The following is a 21,618-nucleotide window of genomic DNA, read 5'->3' as shown; positions in this document are numbered from 1 at the left end:
GGAACTGGTGAGCTTGAGGAAGTTTATGAGCTCTTATAGGCTGTGGTCTACATGAGCTCAGTCCACCTGGTGGAAACATCACATCGAGGAGCACAAAATCTGCACGACACTGGGTCAGTGCAGCTGGGAGGGTTCCACCTGGGTAAGCACCTTCTGTTAATGGCATTTATTTAATGAGAGTAAAGAGAAAGAGCGATGAATTATGAAGGTGGCTCAGGGTATAAAATAATATAAATGCTTACCTCCCCTTGGAAGCTCTTCAGCAGTGGTGCTACCTGCTTGCGCAAATCCTGGAGCAAGAGGGACGGGTCAGGAAACAGCCATTTGAGAAGGAAAGAGAAGGGGAACATTCGTTAAGATCTCCTAAAAACAGCTTTGAATTCAGTGACGGTTATCATTATATAAAGCAATCCTGGTTCCTCTCCTGCTCTGTTCTGAGTCATACAACATAATGCCAACTGGCGCCCGCCCCATAGGTTCCGTGAACTTATTTAAGAATACCACTAGATTTATTTCTACTAAATCCTGGCTAAGCACACCTCATTTCGAATGTGCTATGGACTCAAGTTTTTGCTGATAACAGTTTGAAATAATTTATTTACAACAAAATAGGGGATTACACAATGCAGGTTTGACTTATTTGTATCTGAAATTGGGTTTGGGCCACTGTCATGCATTTCAGTTGTTACTTTTGAGCACTGTTGATGGGAGATACACCTGTTTTGAATCCATGTTTGATAGAGTCACTGGGAATTTTATCCCAAGCCCCCATTATATCCTTGGAGAAGTCAGTATTTTTGTTCCTCTTTTGAACCATTTTCTGTATTTTTATACCTAATTCAATGACAAAAAAATGATCAAACTCTTTACCAGCCTCTTCTTAAACAAATAAGGCTCTCTGGGGTAGGCACAATAATGGTCCCCAAAGATGTCCACATCCTGATCCTCAGAATCTGTGACTGTATTAGGTTACATGGTAAAAGGGTCATTGCAGATGTGATTAAATTAGGAATGGAGTTGGGAGGATTAACCTGAATGATCTAAGCAGGTCCAGGTCCTTATAAGAGGGAGGCAGGAAGGTGAGGGCAAGAGAGGATATGACATGGAAGAAGGGGGTGAAAATGATGTAGGGGCAGAAGCCAAGGCACACAGGAGGCCCTGAGAAGCTGGAAAAGGCAAAAAACAAAACAAACAAACAAACAAACAAACAAACAAACGATTCTCCCCTGGTGCTTCTATAAGGTACACAACTCTGCCAACACCTCCTCTCAGCCCAGTAAAACCCATTCTGGACTCTGACCTCCAGCATGGTCAGATGATAAACTTTTGTTGTTTTGAGTCACCTAGTCCATGCTAGTTTGTTATAGCAGCAATAGAAAACAAACACAATTATTTCATTTAGTGAACTGTACTTATCAGAAAGACAGAGGATACAATGTACACTGAAAAAGAAAGTGAAGGAAAAGAGGATGAAAGGGAGAAGGATCATGGAAGAGATATCGCGGTTTGATTCCAGGCAGGGTGAGTGGTAAAACCTATGTTTTAATCGCAAGGAATAAACCATGCTTCTTTGTCAGAAACTTGGCAACTACAGGTAATGAGGAGGGAAGTCTAAACATGAGCAGTTCAATGTGTACTAGCGGTAGGGGGGTGACATGGCCTGTACTCTGCAGAGGGGAAGATGAAGGCAGAAAGAGCCCTTGGGACTCTGGGGTGGGTGGGTGGGTTGTTACCATTCCCTCCAACTCACTTTCCTGGGGAAGGACAAACAGGCAGGATGGTCACACTGAGCTACTTGATCAAACTGCAAACACAAGATGATAGATGGAGTTTGTTTTCCAAAACGACTGACTTTGATGAAGACAATCTGTTAAAGAGGTGTGGTTGTATTCTCCAGTGTTCTCTCTAACCAGTGGGCTGCTAGAGTGTGGATCCAAGTGGGTACAGAAGAGCTAATACACTTCATGAAGCTGGTGCCCATATGGTGTCTGTGGCATGCAAGCCCAGCTTGCACAGACATGCGGTGAATCTTCCTCTAAAAGGCCACAAACCCATATTAATCTAATTTTAAAAAATAAGATGTGAACAGTTCAAGGACAATAATCTCAATGTGATGCTTGCCTTCCAACTGCCAGTGGGAAGCATAGTCCCTTCTGCAGGCCTAGGCTTTGGGGACAGCCCTTCACTTTTCAGAGAGCTATGGCCAAGCCCCACTGCATCCACAGGTAGTGTGGGAGCCCTGGGGGCGGCTGTGGGCCTGCCTTGTATCTGACAGCTGGTAGCACCCAATGGCTCTTGAGAGGGGGCCCCTATAGCTTCCACCATGCCTGCACTGGATACCAGAGAACTGGAAGCAACCAGGCCCAGCGTCAAGGGCTCTCCTTCCTATTTCTTCTCACTAAGTCTATAAAGGCAGCTGTGGTCAGTTGGGAGAGCATCCTCTTCCCATCTAAACTGGGGGCTGCTTAAGGGCATGGAATGGGTGTTAGTTTCCCCAACTCATCTCCAGCATCCAACGCAGGGCTGGACAATATTTTGCTGAGGAAACCTAGGCACAAGAGTCCTCAAAACTCCAGAAAGTTGGATAATGGAAGCTGGTTACATCTCATGCCAGGTCTGACGTTCCTTGTTCTGGAGGGGCCAGTCCTATCTCACTATGGTCCACTCTCCATATTGTACAGCAGGGGGGGCTACAGGTGTGGGCCCTGGTTGGGGCACACACAAGGCTTCCCTGCAGCCCGTGGACTAGTCAGCAGAAAGACTGACTTGAGTACCAACAGGGAATTGCTACTGAGAGAGTGAATGTGGCCTTGGAATGCACTTATAAGAGCGTTAATCTCTGTCTCCTCCGTACCTGAAATGGGCCTGGTACACAGGGGGGACTCAAAAGACTGGAAATGGGTGCGTGAGTATATACACGAAAGAACAATCTCTCAAAGTGTGTCAGTAACTGGGCAAGTGAGAGAGCGCCTGCCTCAAGGCTGGCTCCTATTCCAAGCCAGCACTGTCCAGCAAACATGAAGTGCCAACCACCTACATAACTTAAAATTTTCTCAAGCTATATTAAAAAAGCAAAAAACAAAACAAATGAAATTAAATTTTCATTTAACCCAATATATCCATAATATTATCATTCCCCATATATTCAAGAGAAAAATTACTAATGAGATAGTTTACATTCTTTTTCTGGTTATTAGGTCTTTGAAATCTGGTGTGTATTTTACACTTCAGCACATCTCTCTTTGGACTAGACACACGTCACCTTCCCCCACACACCCCAGCTGTGCTTGGTGACAGTCACATTTGCAGCTGGGGACAAAGAGATGGCTTCTCAAGTCAGGGCTCACCTGGAAGTCCCCTCTCAGATGGTCTGAGGGGAAAGAACAACAATCAAGAGAAGTAGGAGAGCAGCTGAGAGAACAGAAGGTTAAGAGGAGGCAGTTTCAAGAGGGAAAAGGTGTTAATATTTGCTGCTGCCACAGAGACTGGAGAAAACTACTGAATTTAGCAGCAGGGAGTTCGGTGGCCTGAGAACACCCTGAGTAGCGTTGTGGTTGGTTGGAAATCAACCTGTGAGGGGCTGAGGGTGATGAGCTTCTGAGGAAGAGGCTACAGTAAGTGTAAGGAAAGGGAAGGTAGAGAGAGTTGCGGAGTGCCATGTGGAAGAGGGTCTCAGGCCCAAGTTAAGAATACAGCAGTCAGCAGTCCCCCTTACCTGTGGCAGATACATTCCAAGACTCCCAGTGGATGCCCGAAACTACGATAGTTCTGAATTCTAATACATACTGTGTTTTCTTATACATACATACATAACTTTTCACTTAAAAGAAAGCACCTTATAGCTTCTCTTTGGCATATATGAATGGCCAGCATCACTACTCTTGTGCTTTGGGGCCATTTTTAAGTAAAATAAGGGTTACTTGAAAACCAGCACTGTGATACCAAGATAGATGATCTGATAACTGAGAAGGCTACTAAGTAAGTGACTAATGGGCGAGTAGTGTATACAGTGTAGAGACGAGATGCTGGACAAAGGGATGATTCACATCCCAGGCAGTACAGAGCAGGATGGCACGAGATTTCATCACACTACTCAGAAAAGTGAACAATTTCAAACTTATGAATTATTTCTGGAGTTTTCCATTTAATATTTTTGGACCAAGGTTGACTGTGGGTAACTGAAACCTCAGTGAACAAAACCGTGGGTAAGGGAGAACTGCTGTAGTTATCATTTAGTGAGTGTCTGCCATGTGCTGAGCTGCAGCAGGGCTTCAGGTATACTAAATTCATGTGCTCTTCACAACAGCCAATGTAAAGGATTGATACCTACATTTTATAGATAAGCACACCTGAGGCTCAGTAAGGGAAGGATATCTGTTCAAGGTCACAAGATTTTGTAAAGAAACCAATTACTTTGGCTAGGTGTGGGAGCAGGCATGACATACAGGGGCCACCTGGACAGCAACTGGGGGGTGTGTTGGGGGTGGGAGAGGACAGCACACATATCACTCAAAAGGCTTACAACAGACCCAAACTCAGAGGGGAAATGGCAAAGGTGGACAGGTGATGGAATGTGAAAGGTGGTGGGGCCAAGGCGAGGCATTTGAGACCAGTGTGGAGAATAGAAGAGGAGGGAAAGCATGAGTGGGAGATGCCTGGGTGCAAGTATAAGACCCAGTTGCCCTGGAGTTCAGCCCACAAAACAGTGCCTCTTATCTTACTAGGCTCATCCCGCCAAGTGGCACAGGGCCAGCCTCCTGAGAACACCAGCTTTGACAAGTATAGGAGATGACAAAAGTACTTTCGATTACAACATCTAGGAAGGCAGAAGAGCCACACCTCTCATAATGATTGTAAATAAACTCACCTTTGCTGTCCCTGTTATAACCAGCCCACAAAACATTTTACAAGTCATTTCTTTGGGCATTTTCATGTTTCATGACATTCCTGCTAAAATAACCTTTTAAAGCTGGATGTGTGTCTCTGTACTCACACGCACATATATGGAGAAAAAAAAGCACTAAATATTCTTACACACACACACGCATGCACATACTGATATGTACGTACTTCAAGTCACCAGCTAAAAAATTACCCACTCCAATTTTATTTTTGGCAGTTGGAGAAATTCCTCATCTGATTCTTCTACCTGCAAATATTATATGGTTTAGTAACAAACTAAGGGGACAGAACCAAGAAAGCTCACTTCTGAGCCCTGGGCCACTCCATTGGCAGTGAGAGAGGACATGACTTGATTCACTGCCCTTTAGAGCGCCCTTTGCTGTGAAGACAGCACCCAGCTGCAGGTGCTGCCACCTGTGGTCACCACGTGCAGTCTCAAATGGAGGAAGTAGGGTCCAGGCCAGTCAAAACCGTATTGGCGTGAACTATAACTATGGATATAACACAAAATTACAAAACTTAATAACTTGGTTACACACTTAATTCAGTGAAAGGTTTTTCAACACTATTTTAAATTTGCTTCCATCCTGTACCATTTATTGAGCAAAAAGCAGCAAATATCTCAACATGCAGAAGTGATGTCTTTGAAATTATTAACATTGGAGGTCTGTCAGGAAAGTCAGAATAGTGCATTTCAACCTCCTCCCCCTGGAGTACAATGCAAATAATAAGCAATGTTTACAGAGAGATGCCTCTGTGTGAAATGATTTTCATTATTCTCCAACCCACTGATTCACAACTCACTTTTTAGATCAGAAAACCAAACAGAAAAATACTACTGAGAAATTTTCTATATAATGATGATTGCAGGAGAAAACCATTCTGATGTAAAAGCAAAACAGTTTGCCCTGGCCAGGTACCTCAGTTGGTTAGAGCGTCATCCCGATATGTCAAGGTTGTGGGTTCGATCCCCGGTCAGGATACATACAAGAATCAACCAATGAATGCATAAATAAGTGGAAGAACAAACTGCTATTTCTCTCTTTCAAATCAATAAATTAAAAAAAAAAAAAAAACAAAAATTGCCGTTCAGTGCTCAGCTGCATCTGTGAGGTACAAGCAGGAGATGTCCCCGAATATACAGTATGTCCCCTGGACTCACACAGTATGAATCTTGGCTTTCAGCCCATTTTCAGCACTTGGGTGGTCACTGGAAGGTCCGGTTCCCACTTTGGTGTCTGGTACTCCTAACACCCCATGATGTCTCTCCTACTCCATACTCTTATGCAATGCCAGGCATCAGAGAATCTCATACCATGGATTCAGAGCTGGTAGCCACTGAGGTGTGGTGGTGTCCAGAAAAGGGTGGCATCCAGGACATGGCTATTCAGGTTCGGAAGGACAAGCAGATGCAGGGGAACGGCCCAGGCATCATATGCAAACAAAAGGAGGCTACGAATAACAAGTACATCTTCGAAGTCATAAAATGATCTCTATTTTTGATATAGTTTTTAATCTAGATTTTTCAGGATGTTTTACTGAATTTTACAATTTCACTTTTGCTCACAATAGTTCACATGTACTTCTGTGGGATGATGCCTATAGTTAAGACTCACAGCTGTCTGGCTGAGGCTCTTGGTGGTGCCTCACCCTCTGTGCTGAGAACTCAGGAGTGGGGTCCTGTCTTCTTGGGGACAACATGGCCTTTTCAAGGGCGCTGGAGGCAGGGTTGGGGCAGCGGAGGGGCTGGACTAGGCCACCTCTGAAAGGCTCCCGTTGGTGATTCTCACAGGGCACAGGAACCATTAGGGGCCCAGCCCTGTGGGACTGGCAGAGTGACTTCACCCCTTAGCTTCTGTTTCAGAATTGCGTCAGCTCATGTACTCTCAGCTCTCCCCTCACCCTTCGTCTTAGTTCACATTTTCTTCACTGTGTCTGGGTGGTGAAAGGATGGAGATGGGGTTTAACCCTTGATAGGGGCCAGGCAAAAAAGAAAGACTGGTATGCATTGAGAACCTTAGAAAATGTTTATGCATGAGGAGGTTCTGTGTTACACACCCACCCAGGGCTGAAAAAATTATCTCCAAATGAACTTACTAACCCCTGGTTTCCCCCTCATTACTCAGGCCTCAAAGCAGAAAATTCTAACTTGAAAGTGTTTTAGGTATATATTAAAAGAAAACCATTATGTTATGCTACATTTAAAAAATGCTGCTTATTAAGTTGTGATATCATTGATTTTAAGACTCTGATACTGAAGATGACAACATGTGTGTAAGTGTATGGCACACCACAAAATTAACTGAAGTTAAAACATAGGGCCAAGGTTGTTTTTATTTTTAAGCTATAGTGGCAGCTCCGATTTTAAAAAGGGTCCTTGCTTTTTAGAGATATGTACTAAAATGTTTATGGATTAAATATGATTTTTGCTTCAAAATAACTTAATTCAGGGGGGTAATGGGTAAGAATAAGAACAAAGTAAGTGTGTTTGTTGATGGGTTGATGATTGTTACAGATGGATGATGGGACATGGGTTCACTGTACTCCTCACCCTATCATGTGTGTGTCTGAAATATAAAATGTTTTTAAAACTCTATATTTCACTGAAACACACAAAGCCTTCAACTGATGATCATACAGAACAAGGCAAAGAAAGAATGGTGAGATTGGGGTGAGAGACTATCTCCCTTAAATTACAACCTACCAACTACTCAACTATCACCTTCATCAAGTTAACCTGGATATCTAAGGGTCATCTGGCCAGATTGCCTGCACAGGGCAGAAGACCTCATGGTGGTGTCCTGGCCACACAGCTCGCCCTCCAGAGGCCTGACACAGAAGGTGGCTTATCTTGGATCAGGAGTTTTCAACCACTGTGCTATCAAGCACTACCACCAAATGCTGATATTTGGAGGAAAGCTATCCTGAGGCGGGCACAAATAGTTATTTGTTTTATTGGTGAACAATTTGCTTTAAAAAGGGAGTGGGGCCCTGGCCGGTTTGGCTCAGCAGTTGGAGCGTCAGCCTGCAGTCTGGAGAGACCCGGGTTCGGTTCCCACTAGGGGCACGTACCTCGGTTGCCGTTTGTCCCCGGCCCTGGTTGGGTCGTGTGGGTGGCAACCACTCGATGTGTCCCTTTCACGTCAATGTTTCTTTCTCTCTCTCTCTCTCTCTCTCTCTCTCTCTCTCTCTCTTTCTCTCTCTCTCTCTCTCTCTCCCCCACTCTACCTGAACAAAATATTGAAAAATGTCCTCAGGTGAGAATAAAAAAAATAAAAATTAAAAAATTTTTTAAATAAATAAAAAGGGAGTGGGGTGGGAGAGAGCAGATTCGAAGTGATTCCACTCTCACTGGCTTTTCTTGAGTGGGAGATTAAAGAAGCAGTGACCTGGGTATACCCATGGGAACAAGAGTTGCTGAACCTTCCCTCTCCTGGGCCCAGGCCTGTCTTCCACGATGCCTGGTGAGTGGAGTTCAGCTCCCCTTAGGTCCTTCTTAAGTATTTGAGAACCCTGATCATCTCTCCATGCACCTTCCTCTCCACCTATGTCTTCTCTCTGGACCAAACGCCGCTCTACCCATTCCTGTGACATCCTAGGCAAAGCCCTCCTGCCTGGGTCCCTGCTCCTCAGGCTACTCCAAGTCTTGCGTCCTACTCTTACTCTATACATGATGTCTGTTAGTTGTTCTAAGTCCTCGTCAGTGTCTCTGATGCCAAGATTCTACTCTCAAGATTCAAACTGTACAAGGAGCCACCAGAAAGCCCTGTTGTGTTGGAACAAAGTTGTAGAAAAGAAAGAAATGGGATTCTAATAAGAGCCACTGAAAATATCCACTACCTCTACCCTGCTATCTGAGCTGCCCCAAATAAAGGATGCTAAATATCTTTAAAATTACACATACTCATATTATACTGATGCTAGATGGGGTCAATCGGAATGAAATAATTTTCTTTTAAATAAAGAAATTTCTATATATTTTCTTAAAGAAAAATGCAAGGTTTCATTTCAGAAACAGAGTTCACCATTTATAAGTGCATTAAAACATAATAAATACAACATTAAATAAGATATAAGTACTGCAATGAAAAAACTACAACTTTTCTAAAAAGTAATAGCAAATTAGTAATTTTTTTCAATCAAGATATTTAATCAAACTGAAATGAGAAAATGACCTCTTTTCTACATCTTAAAGCCAAAATACTGAAGACAAATTGTTCAAAGGCATCTAGCTACTGATTTTTCTAGTGTCTTTAGAATTCTAAAATATCCTGATGGTTGAATTATCCTCATTAATAAAGAAAAACCCACACAGTGCGCCATATCTAAGGCTAGTCTCATTTGCTTTCTTATTGATAAGCCATCTCTTCTAAATGAAGTCTATGCCTATTTGTCAAGTGGATTTTTATAAGGTCCTGGTGGCACCAAAGAGATCATCATAATTATCTATAAAAGAAAGACTGTTCTTGGTTCTTATTTCCCTGGATGTCACTTAAGAGAGCTGGACAAAATTCTTCCTTATCATGTACATAAGAGCACAGATCAGGTATGGAGTTGTTTTTTTTTAAACAAGACAGATATATGATTCACAGAGTGAAGAACTCAACTTAAAAATACAGTTGAGTGATAAGTGAAGTTTCTCTTTGCTCCAGGAACTGAAACCTTTGCTTCCCATCTCATCTGAAGGTGAAGCACGCAGCTGTCAAGGGATCACCACACTTTGGGTTACTTTTATAGACAAACACATACTCCTTCTAGCCTTTGTGATAAAAAAGAGAAATTTTAAACTTAAGTGTTAAATAAAAAATATCGTTCTCTACAACAGCAGACAGTATGTCCCGGCAATTTCTCAAAAGATTTTAGTTCACAGATTTGAGAAAATTCCATTAACTTTAATTATTTATCAGCAGTCAATTTAGATTACTGTTCTTGACCTATTTTTACAGTGTATGGGCCACCCAGCAATGAAATAAATGAATAGTCCTTTTCTACAATGGTTGATTTTCTGAAATAATAGAAACCTAGTTTAAAGAAGGAATGAAACCCCAAACATATAATTACCACGATACATAACCTGCCACGCTGCCTTTGTAGCCGGATAAAATGCACATCTTTGTGAGTTTTTTGGTTATTAAATAAGATTATCTTGAAAGGGATAAACCCAGTCATGCTATAATTTCTTCCCATTTAAATTTCTTTGCTCCATTTAAAACATGTTCTGTTTCTTGGCAGAAGGTCTCTAATACTGATGGATGTGCCTTTAGCACTGTCTAATAAAACTGCGTAATGGGAAGGCCTGGGTTTGTGGAGCTGGAGGGAGGTGGGAGCAAAGGGGAGTGTGTACAAGGCCCAAGTAGAGGGTTCTTGGTGGTGAGTGGTGGGGGCCAGCCTCGGAGCACTGGAATGCAGAGGGGAGGACCCCTGGGTTCCTGGGCAAGAGTGAATAGTAGTATTCTTTAGAAAGAATCGATTGATGATGAAAAGTGGCAGGTTTATCAGATTGGTAATGCCAAAACTTGGACCTAAAGCGATGAAGCCTGAGGATGGTGCCCAGGACACAAAGGCACCAGTGTGAAGGAAGATCTAGTAGCATGTGGTGGTAGCTTAGCAGTATGGGAGCCCAAACATCACTAAACCAGAGGCTCTCTCGGTTCCTTCCAGGGGTCCATGAGGTCAAAACTGGTTTTGCTTATTTGCCTTTCCACTCTCACTGTCTTACAGACGTACAATGAAATTTTCCAGGTGCCATGTGACGTGTGATGATGTCATCACATGCTCGTGTATTCTTGTGCTTTACAAAGTCTGTTTTAATTTCTGTCAGTATTGACAGACACAAAAGCTTTCTGGAGTCCTTATTTTTAAGAGACCAAAATGTTAGAGAAATGGCAGCTCTAAAAGTTTCTGGTCTCGGAGCAGAGAATGGCATCCAATTGTTGTCAGGATGTCAAGGCTGTCAGTTGGTCCACGGATGACATGCCAGTATCCCATGAAGCAGCTGGGACCACCAGCAGCCACCTCTGGACAGGGGAGCCCTCCCGACTCTCGGGCAGTCTGTGGGCCCGAGGGCTTGGAAGAACGGGCTCTCACAGCTCAGGCTGGCATCACCCCTGCCTGGTGGCACAAAGACTTCCTGCAGGACTCTTGGTGGGTTCAGTGGTAGGTCAGGGGATGAGGCAACTCAGGTTCCTCTGACTAATTTTCTAAATACATCTGACATGCTTTTAGGTCTGATTTCAAAACACTCTTCCAGGTCACATTCTGAACAAATGCCCATGTCTAAACCTTTCGTTTTATTCAGAACTTTGAAAATACTGCTGGGATTTATTTCTACACATCAGTAGGTTTTGAGTTTGTCAAGAGAGGAATGATATAGTATACATGTAATTTGTCATTACATACAGCGAATGAGCTAGCCTCAGTCCCCTGCCCTAAGGGGCCTTACATCCTAGTGTGAATGAGGAACCAAGGCTGGACTCCCCGGCAGACTGTGAGACATTAGTCAAGTCACCACCCACGGAACACTCCTTGTGGTTAGAGCTGGGCAGAGACAGCATATGGTGCTGGGAGAGCATCTATAAGGGAGACCTGGCCCAGGACAGGAGGTAGAGCTCCTCTGAGTCAGAGGTACCTGACCCCACAGCTGGAGTCAGTATAAGTGTAGGTTTAAAGGGGAGAAAGAGGGAAAAAGAAGGCATGAACTACAGAACAGGTTTACAGTATGACCCCACATTGAAAAAATGAGTAAATGAATGTTTGGAGCAAGAATGGCAAGAACTATATTAGTATTAAATGGTAGATAAATGGAATTATGGCCTTTCCCCCCCATTTCTTTGTCTTTAAGTTTTACCATCAAAAACATTCTTTTAAAAACTGAGGATGAGGATCAAGTGATAGTTTTAAAAAGATGCCCTTTTAAGGTTTACAGAGCAACTAGGTGACTCTCCAGCAGCTTTTCAATGACAGAATCTCCAGATACAGTGATGCTCCCGTGGCCAGCTAAGCAGCCACGCATTATTTCATTTCAGTCTTTGTACAGCCCAATAAGAAAATAAATACTGTACCTGCTAATACATAGTTAAACTATATTTATTTCTCCAAAGAAACATTATTTTATAAGTACAATAGCTGTTAGCAGGAAACCTACTGGACAAGCCTTTGTTTTATACTTTCTTCATTTATATAAAATACTAAGTTTGGGGGGAAAACCATGCTACCAAACAGTATGTACAGCATAAACTTTATTGTTTTTAAATATGTAATATTTATGGAAAAAATTAAAGATCTAAGGCTACATGCTAACATTTATGTCTATATCTTCTTTATGCCATAAGCAAATCTCTATAACAAATATTCATACTTTGTATAACCAGAGGACAAAGTCACAGATCTTAGACAATGTTAGGGAGACTTAAAATATCATCTCCAACTAGTACCAAAGGGGCAGAGACAGCCCTCATACAAATCCTACAGGAGATGATGGACTCAGCAGGCAAATCACAAAACAAGGACAGATTTTGCCAAGGAGATAGAGAAGATTAAAACCAGATCTCCAACATGTTCCTTCCCAGTCCTGGTCTCAGTTTTCTTTGTTTCCCCACATGAAAGGCCTTTCCTCAAGTTTATTCATCATTTGTGTGCAATTAGCTTACTTAAAGTTAAGTAGTGTCGAAAAGATACACCTTTGTCTTAGCTAAATAACCAGCACATATTGTTTATTAATATTTACTCGCTTGGCAGAGATGCTCAGAGGGATAATTAATAATAAATGATGGGAAAACCTACTTGTAGACTCAGAGCATGCTGTAAGTGCTTTCTCAGACACCCACTCAAATGCACAAATGGGAACAGAGGAGGGGTCCTATCTTTACTAGTAGAACAAGGCACCTGGTGACCCCTGAGCAACCAGAAGACCCTACAGATGTAGCATCCAAACAGGGACCTTACGATTTTTACACATATTTTCTCTTTCGGAAATCTTATAGAACCATAGGAATATGAAAGGTAGACCATAATTTCTTAATAGATTTATATCATACGTTTGGAAACCAAGTCTAAAAACGTGAGTCAGTGGGCAACTAGGGAATTTAAACCTTTGGTATCAAATTTTATGTTTAAAGACTCTCAGAGGCTTCCCAGTAGATTACCTCAACCTAGCAATTAAGGAAAAACAAAAACTTCCAGGGCAAAGAAAGGCTTCCTGGTCCTCATCCACTTTAGCACCCCAGACAGCAGACTAGCACGCTTCTGGGAAGGGGACCCAACACACTGCACCAAACAAACTCCATCTACAGGCACCAGGAACTGCCTCCTTAGCTTTATCCTGTCTCATCCAGCAGGTCCCCATTCCCTAGAGGTCAGGGATGAGGTTCATGATGCCCCACAAGGGTGGGGAGAAAAGGTCAATCACTCATTATGCTAGTTATGCTGCAGCCTCAAGATCCAAAAGGTTCTTCAATCACTGATTTCTCATTCTTGTTAGTCTGCATAGCTCAAGGAGTATGTCTGCAAAGAAGTCTTGGGATTGATGTAGATACCCAACTTCACAGTTCAAAGCATGTGTGCCAATTCAAAATCAGCACATTTCATGGGAAATCCTAGGTGGGGAAGGGTGACTTTGTGGTGGGAGTGAAGGGCGTACTGAGTGTCCCTTTGGGATGCCATAAATGAAACTTCTAAAGGCACTTATAATAGGAACCCACTACGAAGTCCACAGACGTGTCTCTTCTTGGCCTGCTGCCCACGAAATTCCAGGACCCTGGATGGCAAGAGACAGTCACAGCGTGGAAACCACTGTACTTAGGGAAGCAGAGGAATGGGTGTTCATTTTTAACCCTGTCCCTGGAAATGGAACTTGGAATTACAATGAATTACATGTAACTGCATAACAGATTAAAGTGACAAGAGTATGAATATGAGCAACTCAGTGGAAAAAGCACAGGGCCCCTCGATTTCTGGTGTGGGAGGAAGAGTAACTAGCCATAGAAAATACACTGAATATGTGAGCTTGGGTCTGTAGAAAATTGCTAACGCTGAGAGAATTGTTCTGCGTTTTTGGTAAACAAATGATTTTAAAATACTTTTGGAATTCCTCTAGCAATCTTTCTCAGGCCTTTTACCAAATACTAACTTTTGCACAGTCCTGGAATTTTCTTTTGAATACACAGTATGGCTTCTCTGTAGTGAAACAATTCAGGAAAGAGACACAGTTTAACAAATTCTATATCTCTTGGCTGGACCTGCTGGGCCTGCTAGATGAATCACAGAGAAGTCCATAAATGTCGAGGCATTTGCAGAGACTTTTCTTTTCTGACCATATATGGCAAATATAGATCTATTTATCTCCAATCATCTCAACTTGAGCTGTAGTGTTTTTCTTACCTTACTGCCTTTCTTAAAAATTTCTCTTAATCTATGACTCAGTCACATAAGAGAATACACCCTGCCCGGCTGGTGTGGCTCAGTGGATTGAGCGTTATCCCATGGACTGAGGTCCCGGTTGATTCCTGGTCAGGGCACATGCCCAGTTTGCAGGCTCGATCCCCAGTGGGGGACATGCAGGAGGCAGCTGATCAATGTTTCTCTCTCACATCAATGTTTCTATCTCTCTCCCTTTCCTCTTTCTAAAATAATCAATAAAAAAATAAAAAGAGAGAGAGTACACTCAACAACAGTGTTGATATTCATAACACCAGGCTGGGATGTCTTATTTTGGTTTTCTTTCTGTATGAGGACAGTAGGTTTTACATTGGTAAATATCTGAGGTAGGTAAAAGTATCTAGCTATTTACATTCTTCCTGTATCTTAGCTGAGCAGCACAGGATATAAGGATTTCCACAATAATTTAACCTGAGTAAGTTTTCTTGCCCAAGGAATATGTTTCTTATCACACATACAGTAATCAGCTAAAAAACAGTGGTTGGTGCTGATTTTTAAAAAATATATTCTTTAAAGAGATAAATACCAAAAATATTTTTGGGCTTCTAAAAGCTGACTGCAAGAAAAGTCCATGACTGGCTAAGACAGTTTAAGAATTCTCTGGGAAATGCTCCATCCATCCATCCATCCATCCATCCATCCATCCATCCATCCACTCACTCAGTATGTACTGAAAGTCAAGTTTATAAAGATGTGAAGATGAATGGCTCCAGGTCTGCCCCACTCCTAAGAACACAGAGTAGAAGCAGGATACATGGGGAGGGGGACAGAGTGCTTTGTTTCAGAGAGAGATGGCTTTGGTTGGGGCTGGGGTGATAGGTGGGCTTAGTGGGGTTTTGAGTGAAAAAAATATGGAGGTGGGCATAGAGAAGAAACACAGATCGGGTGCCCAGAAGGCTGTGGGAAGGAAGAGTGAGGTTACTGCAGCTGCCCAGAGGAATAGCATGGGCTCGGTGGTCGTCTCAGGCAGAGAGGTCTGCATGCTGCTGAAGGCAGCCAGGAGCAGACCTCTTCATGACCCCAGACAATACAATACCTTCAGGGAGTCTAGCCAGAGAGGCTGCAGGGTAAAGTACAGTTGTCACTCTATCTTCTCTTTTTACTTTCATATTTCCCTTGTGGGAAGTGCAAAGTCTGCAGATATAACCTTTAAGAGATGCTAAAGGCCCATAAAACATAAGTGAAGGAAACTGGCTGTAGAGCCTGGGGTTCAAATATTCAGTGGTCCAACCCAAGGCTGAAAGGGTTCACCTGCAGATGTGTACAGTAGCCTATGACTCATAATTGCCTCCATCAGGTGGCTGGCTCTTTGAGGCAATATGTAAATCAAAGGCTGTCTGCTGGGAATGATCATATACTCGGAGGACCACTGGAAGCCCTGTTTATAAAAACAAATAATGCAATATCAACAATATGGCAACTTATGCTTAAAACTTTATTTTATGAAATTATTTTGAAATACTCTTTAGAAGAGTCCTTTCTGCAGTCCACAATTATCTGCAACAAAGTGTGTATTTTTAATTAAAGGGTCTAGGTAAAATAACAAAAAAAATGTCCCCACAATTGAGGGAGCAAACTTGTCTCTTGCCCTGGTTGGGCACCAACTCCACCAGGTGTTCACAACTTACACAGAGGGAGCTGACAAACAGGTAGAAGAGGCCGTCTCCCAAATACCTCACCACCTTAGGAGAGTGGCAAACCTTTCCAGAAAAGCATTTCTTGGTGGTCTTGGGGAAAGAGTTTAGGGGAATGAGGGCTTCTGCCAGGCAGAGAATCACAGAATCAGAGTACACCCTTTTCCTAATGCTCCCTGCATGTCAAGCCCTGGGCTTGGCAGTGCTTTGACACATCGCCCTCTTATGATTCTTTGTAACATGAGGCTGTTATCTGATTCCCACTACTTGGTAGGAATGCTATAAAAATAAATGGCAGCATGCATGTACTATAAAACAATATATACAAAAGGACTTCTTCCAAACAAAATATCCTTTTGAGGGGTTGTAGAAATAAGGTTCAATAAAGTAAAATTAAATACATGCCTTGGGACAGGCAATGTAAATGGAAAGCCTCTGACTGGCATCGTTTGGAATAGGCAGCAAGTCACTAGTGTGTACACACATGACTCCCTCTGAACTCATGCAGTACTTCAGCTGAGACTCTTAGGGATACTTTTTATCATGTAAATGTGCATGCGCACATGCGCACATTTCCATCTCTACTTGTCTCTTTCCCCCCTATTCCAGACTACAAACTTCCTGTGTGTGACCTTGTCACTGATGCCCGATGCACACGTATTACCTGAATACAGATTTGATTCAAGAAATGCTGTGTATGGTTCAGTCACTGTGAATCTCCCTTTCTTATGTAAACACATCTGCAAAGTCATCCCTACAAAAAATTCAAATTGACCTGGGTTGAAATCCTAATTCTGTGTGAATTAGGCTGTTTTCTTAAACTTTCACCTTCTGAACCTGTGTTCTCTGCTGTTAGTTAGGAATAATGTTACTAGCCTTATAAGAACAATGTCTGGCACATGGCAGGCATCTAGTAAATTGGTCCTTAATGTAACTGTTATCGTGACAGTGACAACAATGATCATGACATTATACCCATCTATACATACACCACTCAGAGACCCTAAACCTCTCTATATTTCACCTATGTGGTCTGCAAAGGTAGATAGGCACTCAGGTACCTAACCTGATTGATGGCAGGGCTGTTATTTCTTCCTGGGCATTTAGTCAAGGGCTTGGCATTTACCTGGTGTCTGCTCCATGCTGCTGACTTCCAGCCAGCGGCACTCTCTCAATAACCCCTGCTCTCTCGAGCTCTTTCCTGCTCTGTCCCTCAGGCTGCGAAACATAGCCATGATATCTTGACAGACAGGGCTTTTCCCAAACAGAATTTTCCAAAGGCGAACTCTGCCTGTTGGTTTATAGCCAGGGAAAGTCCATTAATGTCACTGGTTTCCTCCACTGTTACCCTAAACTCGGTGCCTTGCCTCTCATCTCCCAGATGATGGGTATGACTTCCTCTGCCATCCTGCGGGCATCTGGCACTTTTCTATTAGGGAATCTGGCACTGACAGCAAGGGAGGCTGCTCACCACATTATTCCTTCTGAAGGAATCCGCTGTTCGGAGAGGTCAAATTAGAGTGACCTTTCATCTTCAAGCTGCCCGTGTGCTAGAGATGTTCTTTATATGTTCTAACATGTACCAAAGAGAGATTAGGCTAAGTGAGGCATACCATTTACGAAGGTTCACTGAAATTATGCCTGCTAATCTTTCAAATGGCAAAAACATTATGTAATACAAAAGGAATTTAGTAATTCTAAAGCTTTCACCCAACTGAGAAAGTTTAAATTTACAGAAATACATACTAGAGATAAAGAAGTTCAAGAAGGCTGGCCAAGGCCAAACTAACTCCTCCCCCAGTATGGAGAAGCAGAAAGATCCAGTGGTAAGAAGGAAGGGGTGGAAGACGAAAGGGCAAAGGACAAAAGGCTGGGGTTCGAGACCTAGTCTGGGCCCTAACCCTTCAATTGCTTCACTTTTGGAAAGAGATTCAGCTCCCTGGACTGAGCCATTTTCTAAGCTTTCTCAGCACTGAGCTGCTCTGCTGCCTCCACACAGCCTTCCTGCAGCAGGTACTTTAGAGGGATGGGTGATGCCTGGCTCCATCCCGAGAGGAATTCTAAGGGCATCATTCATGTGCCCAGCATCATGGCAGGTCCTATACTATGCTATTCAGCTGTGTATCCTCACTGTGTAAATAGGAAATCTGGGGCCGGGCGAGGTGGTGTTTCACCTGAGACTATCTGGCTATAATGCAAACTCAGGGACTTGCTGGAACCAAAGCTACTATACCATGCTGTCTCCTAAGCTGTATTTCTCCAGCAACTGCCACAGGTGGCGGGCCAAGTCTTCGTATGCTACAGTCAGGTTATTCACGGGGACCTGCTGGAGCACAAGCGGCCAAGGATTCCCTGTGCCTGCTTCCTTTCCCTGGCTCTCTGGAGCCCTAACCTCACTTCTGGCTGGACTGTAGTGAGTGGTCAAGAACCCAGTATATTTCTAATTAATTAAATACTTTATTAATTAATTGTTAATTCTCACCCAAGGATATTTTTTCCATTGATTTTTAGAGAACGTGGGGGTGGGGTGGGGCACGACACCAGCTGGTTGCCTTTGCCCTAACCAGGGCCAGGCATCGAACCTGTAACAAAGATGCATTTCGCTGAGGATTGAAACTGAGACCCTTTGGTTCTCGGGCTGATGCTCTAACCATTGCTCAATGGCAGGGTGAAACCAATATATTTCTGATATGCTACACATAAATCTGTGTTCACCAGAAAAAAACAGAAAAATTTTGATAAAGGGCCTGCCTTGGAATCATGCAAAGTCATGATTTCACATAACTGTACCTTAGCCTCTCTTCTTGCAAACATTTTTTTGGTTCATCTTAAATGTGCAATTTGATATTGTTACGTTGCTACTCATGTCTTATGCTACTCAAGGTAAGGAAAGGGGCCTTGACCCAGACATGCATGTTCACAGCAGAGCAGGAGAGAATCGGCATTCAGGTGCTCCTGGCAAATGGGGACTGAGAGTCAGTCTAACTGCAGAGACGGGGTTTGCTCGTTCACTTCAAACCTTGCACCGGAGAAGAAAGATGTTCGTGCAAAAATGACACAGGGTGGGATGAAAGAAAGGAGCAGGTAAAATACAATGGATGCTCAAGTGAGAGAAGGCCTCTTTTGCTGGATCAAGAAAGGATGTGAGGAGGAGGGGGGCATGTGAGGGGGGTTGCTTTCTAGGAAAAGGCAATGGCATACCCAAAGGGAAGAAAGGAGTGAGACAAAGCCAGCTGAGCCAGGCTGCTAAGGGCCATCTGTGCCACTCAGAGGACAAACACGGCCTAAGAACTGCCACCCGTGGCAAAGGAATGCAGGATAAGATCAGGGCTTGCTTTAGGAAGATTCACCTAAGAGCAGTTGATAGGATGAGCTGGAGGGGACACTGATTGGGATGAGGACACTGATTGGGAAATAAATTCTAGGCAAAGGTTATAAAACCAGAACTGGAGCAATGGCAATGGAGAGAGACAGGACGTGCCAAGGGAGGGGATGTGAAGACAGAAGGGATGGTGAAGATGAAGTCAGTGTGAAGGTTCAAGCCAGCGTGACAGGGCCAGTGGCCCTTCAGCCAGAAGATGGGAACAGGCCTGGAATGGTGATGACCATGAGAAACTTGCTTCTGAAAATCCTAGGAACTAGCACAACTTTCCGAAAGGGAATCGTGATCTGGAGAAATGAGACTCTGGGACCTGGGGGTTGGAACCACAGGTAGGCAGGGAGGAGGGCCTATGGGCAGAGCCCTTGAGGGACATCCACATACCAGGAGAGAGAAAGCAGACACAGGATAGAAAAGATACAGGTTACTAAAAGGATAAGGCTCATGAAAACACCAAAGGCCTTGGTGAGTAGTATAACCTGAGAAAGAGCAGAGATCGAAAGCCAGAGGCTAACACCAACCTGACTTAAAAGATTTCAGACTGAGAGCAACTATGGCTGGTGAGTACAATCTCTGCCCTTGAAAAGGTCACAGAGGTAAAGAAAGCCAATGCACTGAGGATGATGATGACAACAAGAAATACATTCCCATATGGAAAATCTGTGAAAGCAAAGGCTTTCCACTGCAGCCTAGTCTACATGGTAGGGCAGGGGCCACTTCTCATTGCTCTTGTGCCCCCAACACACGTAGTTTCTTGCCATAGTAGCTGCAATGATGCTTAATCTAATGTATCAAGCAGTTTTCACTTCTGCCAAAGGCATCTCATTTTAGATTAAATCAGTTTCTGAAGATAAACAGCCAAACTCATTCACTGAAAACCTTTGTTTCCCTGAAAAAGAAAAAAAAATCCATCCTACCTGGATTCTGATAGTACTGGCACTCCAGGGTTCTCCTTTAAAGGAACAGTGTAGTGTGTCTAGCAGTCAAGAGATTTCTAATGAAGCTTCCCCGTTTAACAGTAGCTAGACAAAATACAAACAAACAAATCCAACCCAAAACAGTAAGTAGACAACTGGCCTGATCGTTAAAAACCAGTTTACCAACTAGAGCCTCCAAAGCAGGTCCAAACCAATGAAGATCGACCCACAAGCCCGTTAACCTCTGATGATCTTTTCCTCTTCATTCCCAGGTTAAAAGGAAGACGACTAGAACAAAACATAGGGGTCTTTCTTGCTGAGAGGCTGCAATTCTGCCTGGAAACCTTGTACTTACTGTTTTCCGAGGATGGAGACTGATAACCACAAACTTGTATAAACTCCTGTGGCCTTATCTTTCCACGCTAATCTTCCATCACCTCCAAAAACTGGCTAAACTCACCTAAGTACCCACCTATTCCGCACTGTTTTTCTCTCTGGGGACCTCTGTGCTGCTTTCTTCAGGGAAAGGCCTAATAGAAGCCGCACCACCTGCACCTCCAGGAGCAGGTTCCAGAAGGGACGTGATCTTTCCAGGAGGCAAAATGACCTAGGTGCTTCCCATAGGCTGTGCTATTGACTGCCCTCTCGAGCTCCCTCAGCCTCAGTCAGAAGGTGCGCTGGGGGTCCACCGTAGATGGAGTAGAGAGGAGACGGACCCAGAATTGGTGGGGCAGAGCTTTAGAAACCACATGGCAGGAAAACCACCCTCAAAAGGAAAGAAGCCAACAGTCCAGACACAGGCCTTAAATGACAAAGGTGGCTCCATAGTTCAGGGCAGCACTGAACTTAGAAGAGAACAAAGAACCGGAAAGGATGGCACAGGCAGGCACCTGGAAATAGTCAAAAGAACTCCTCTTCCTAGAAGTATAGGACTCTGGCCCTGGGGCTCTGGGGCCCAGCACTGGGCAGAGCAGCCAGGCTCACTGAGAGAGAACAATAAGAAACACCAGAAGGAAATTTTTTGATGCATCCACAGGAGTTTTCCATGAGTCCTTTCTATTTCTATCAGAGGCCAAGTTCTCTGTGAAATATGGAAACTGCAGGACTCCCAGGGAGTTCTGCAGGAGGCAAAGGAGGGGTGTGAGGGGAACATAACCTGCAGAATTCCACCCATGACAAGCAGTAGACCATCTACCTGGGATCACAAACTACAGCCACCCCAACCAATCTAGTGGCTGCCAGTATTTTTATGACCTGTGAGCTAGAAATGGATTTTACATTTTTAAATGGTTACATTTTAAATGGTTAGTTAAGTACCTACCTAATAACTGATTCTGCCTCTTGGCAGGCC

The 21,618-nt window shown here is 43.5% G+C and overlaps 1 protein-coding gene across 6 annotated transcripts in view; it reads right to left on the bottom strand.

The window, feature by feature from the left end:
- Positions 1-21,618, bottom strand: part of CUX1 (cut like homeobox 1) — a 363,160-nt gene that overhangs the window by 188,090 nt on the left and 153,452 nt on the right. For all 6 annotated transcript variants that reach the window (XM_036278819.1, XM_036278820.1, XM_036278816.1 and 3 more), the window contains exon 3: positions 243-290. In XM_036278819.1, the coding sequence (XP_036134712.1) occupies positions 243-290 (48 nt within the window). The remainder of the gene's footprint in view (positions 1-242; positions 291-21,618) is intronic.

Source organism: Molossus molossus, unplaced genomic scaffold, assembly GCF_014108415.1.
Source record: "Molossus molossus isolate mMolMol1 unplaced genomic scaffold, mMolMol1.p scaffold_m16_p_3, whole genome shotgun sequence".
Classification (NCBI taxonomy): domain Eukaryota; kingdom Metazoa; phylum Chordata; class Mammalia; order Chiroptera; family Molossidae; genus Molossus; species Molossus molossus.
Note: the sequence above shows the minus strand (reverse complement) of the source record. Positions and strands in the feature narration are given on the sequence as shown.